The sequence below is a fragment of the Teleopsis dalmanni genome, chromosome 1 (genome assembly GCF_002237135.1).
Source record: "Teleopsis dalmanni isolate 2A chromosome 1, ASM223713v2, whole genome shotgun sequence".
Classification (NCBI taxonomy): domain Eukaryota; kingdom Metazoa; phylum Arthropoda; class Insecta; order Diptera; family Diopsidae; genus Teleopsis; species Teleopsis dalmanni.
The window spans coordinates 65,324,489-65,328,102 of NC_051846.1; the positions used below are offsets into that span (position 1 = coordinate 65,324,489).

General features: G+C 31.1%; 1 protein-coding gene across 1 annotated transcript; it reads right to left on the minus strand.

Annotated features, from left to right (window-relative positions):
- Nucleotides 1-1,391: 1,391 nt before the first annotated feature.
- Nucleotides 1,392-2,803, minus strand: LOC119683227 (angio-associated migratory cell protein-like). The gene is made up of 3 exons (XM_038096863.1): nt 1,957-2,803; nt 1,684-1,906; nt 1,392-1,620 (listed from the first exon to the last, which is right to left on the minus strand). The coding sequence occupies exons 1-3, from the start codon at nt 2,801-2,803 to the stop codon at nt 1,392-1,394; spliced, it is 1,299 nt and encodes a 432-aa protein (XP_037952791.1).
- Between the last annotated feature and the right edge of the window lie 811 nt (nt 2,804-3,614).

A 3,614-nucleotide genomic window follows, 5' to 3' on the forward strand; every position in this document is an offset into this window, starting at 1 on the left:
GAGATTTTAATGCTAAACATACTTTCTGTGGCTCTAAATTAATATCACGTCGAGGAAGACAACTCTATGCAGCTCTAAATAAGGGAATCGAAGTAAAATTGTGAATACTCATTTTGCTAGAAATGAAAAGCAATCGCACAACGAGTGCGAGTTCAAAGAACAGCTTTTCGTATAATTATAGGATGCTTAAAGTAAACGCTTCTGAAAGCACTTAAGACTTTACTTACTCTTCCATTCGATATTGATCACTTTCGACCACACTTTTAAAGCAATAATTAGAGTTAATGCATCGAAAAAAGAAAACCATACACTCTTAGACACTCCAGTATTCTGAAAAAACTTCGAGATATAAAACAAGAGGTCGAGTATCATATAAGTCGACCAAATCTGATAATACTTTTTAAACACTCCATATCAAAACAAGTGGTAACATGATTATCTTAACTATTACGTTGTATAAATTAATAACGCAGACTGCTCCAAATTAGACAACAAAGTTGAGTTTGGAATTTAATAAGTAATAAACAGATATAAGGTATCATTCAGAATACCAGACGGTTTTAGTGTGTCTCAAATAGAAGGAATAACACTTAAAGTTGTTGGGATATACTATAGAGAACTCACATATCAGAAACTGATATTAAATGTTTTATTAATAGCAAAGCAGCTATTGAAAATTCACTTACTCCATATGTTTTCTTCATATGTAGTCCTATCGTATGACATTTCTTTAAATAAGATTAGAAGACAGTGATGAATACATTATTCGAATAACAGAATATAGTGACTTCCACGGCAACCGTTTAGCAGATGAGCTAGTACGCAAATGCAGAGCCACGAACTATATCCCATGACATTTCTTTAAATAAGATTAGAAGACAGTGATGAATACATCATTCGAATACCAGAATATAATAACTACCATGGCAACCGTTTAGCAGATGAGCTAGTACCCAAACGCTGAGCCACGAACTACATCAGATATTCTTTGTAGATATTTACAAACCCATCAATATGTATTAATCTAAGATACAATCTCATATTCTCAAAAAAGTACAAAACCGAAGAGATAATAAGACAAGTTGTGCCAAAACTGGTCATCCATAAATCTATTTAGAACTACAAGAACTAATTAAATTTAATAGGACTGAATTTTATATATAGTTTATTTTACGTTTTATTATATTATATTAAATTACAAGTAATAATGATTATTATTATTATTAAAAATTTATTATTAAAGACAATTTTCGATGGTCGATATTTGTTAATGTTTTCAAAATATAATTACATGTTATGTTTATTTATCAAAAAAAAAAACAAAAAACCAAGGGTTTTATTTATTTATTTTATTTTAACAGAAAATAATTTCAATACTTTTACAATAAATCTTAGTTCATTAAATAAGTAATTAATTGCATCGGAACTTCACAAATTTTTGCGTGTCCATTATCTAATGCCGTTAAAATAATATGTTCGTTTTTTTTATATTTAAAGAAGTATATTGGCACACCATCTCCCTTTAGTGTAAGTATTTTAGATGCACTCTGCAAGTTATATGCAATGAAATCACCAGATATAGTTGATGTTAATAAGACATAGTCACTTATCCATTCCATACTAAAGTTAGAAAATATAAAATTAGAATAAAACCCATTTTATTCATTTGGATTTTGAACACACCATAATATATTCTCACGTGAGGGTATATAAAAACTGGTACATAAAGAATGCGTGGTACAATCCCACACCGTAATTTGACTGCGAGTTCCACTTTCTTCGTAAAGATATGAACAAACTGCGACTAATTTTGAATGTGAAGATGGTGAAAAAGCAAAGAACAGAATATCTCCATTAACTTGTGCAATGCCATGAATACCAGTATCATTGAAAAAATTTACTTGACCTAGATGATAATACTAAACTTGTGTTTATAAATAATAAACAAACTCTTACCGTCAAACCCACCGGATATATATGTTGCGTGATATTTAGAACACGCTATTGCTTTGTGTAGGGTATTAGTTTTGACAACCCATAAAACTTTATAAGTTTCTATGTCAAATAGTTTTATCTTGCTGTCATACGAGAGAAGCAGTTTCTTGCCATCGTGACTTATTTGACCATTCTTAGAGGTTTCATCTTCTCTTGGTAATAGCTTGACATCACAGTTTTGTATATCAAAAATAAACACTTCGCCAGTATAATCGCCTGCAAATAGTACATATGCAGTATGATGCCAGCGTAACCAAACTAATAAGCTTGTTGATTTTTGCCACACTTTTTGTAGGTGTACAGAATGAGGTATACAGTCTTCTGGTTGAGAAACTGGAGGTGGTAATACTTTAAACACAAAGAGCTCACCATCAATATAACCTATTGCTAAATACGTGCCATCATGACAAAATTCCAAATAAATTATTTTGTCACGGTGGAATAAAACGGTTTGTACAACTTGTGCATGAACTGTATCCCACAAAAAAACGCGATCTTCTCCGTCCGTGGTAATTGCCATTTTTCGGTGAGGGTGTAGAGCGCAAACTGTAATTTCGAATATGTGGTTGTTAAATGTAAACGATGTTGCGTTCTCATCTAGTTCTAACTCTTCAATAAACTGTTCTTCATTATCTTCGCCATCGTTATCTTCTCCATTGTCTTCTTCGTCACTTTCTTCGTCATTATCTTCTCCATCGCCATCCTCTATATGGTCATCTTCAACATTTTCCTCTTCCTCATCGACGATAAATTGAAGTGCCTCTTTGAAATCAAAGTCCTCACATCCTTTCGGAATATTTGATCTCATAATTTGTTTATATAAGTAAATCACACACAAAGAAAATCTTTATAAATTGTGCCAATTAGAAATTAATAAGAACTTCAAAAAAGCTGTGATTTTGTTAGAAAGTTGGTTGTAGAGTTGCCAACATCAGTTTTAAGCGATCGTTTCGCGGTCAAGCATAATCGTAAAGCATTTGGTATATATTTATGAAAAATTCATATATATATGCTCATTTACGATGCTGGATAGTGGTTGTATATTAAATATTAAAATATTTTGGTAAGCGTAACAGATTATATTATTTGTATGTAGATGGTTGACAATTATACGCAATACAATATTGGTAATATTGCGTTAACGTTACTTTACTACAGTTTTATGATATTATTTTAATAAATATGTTATAATAATTGTATATAAATTATTTTACATATATATTAACAGTATAGTGCATTAAATATACACCACATGATCTTCACATGCTTTTTTTACCACCTTTTTATGTACCCACAATACATTAAATTATAACAAGTATTGGAATCGCGGAGTTCCAATTTCGTGAAACAGTATGGAATTGAAAATATGGAATCAAATAAATCACGAGTTCGAATAACGCGCTCGGTAGCCGAGTAAAAGTACAACCAGTTACACTAGCTCGTGAGCACACCTGATTGTGTCGAGTTGTTCACGATAGCTATGAAAATCAGCTGTTGTGTTTAATGATTTTGTAAATTATTGTAAAAACAGAAGAGATTCTGATATAAATATGTCGAAGTCAAATGAAAAAAGCAAAAATTTGTTAACATTTTGAGAAAACGCAGTCTAAACATGATAA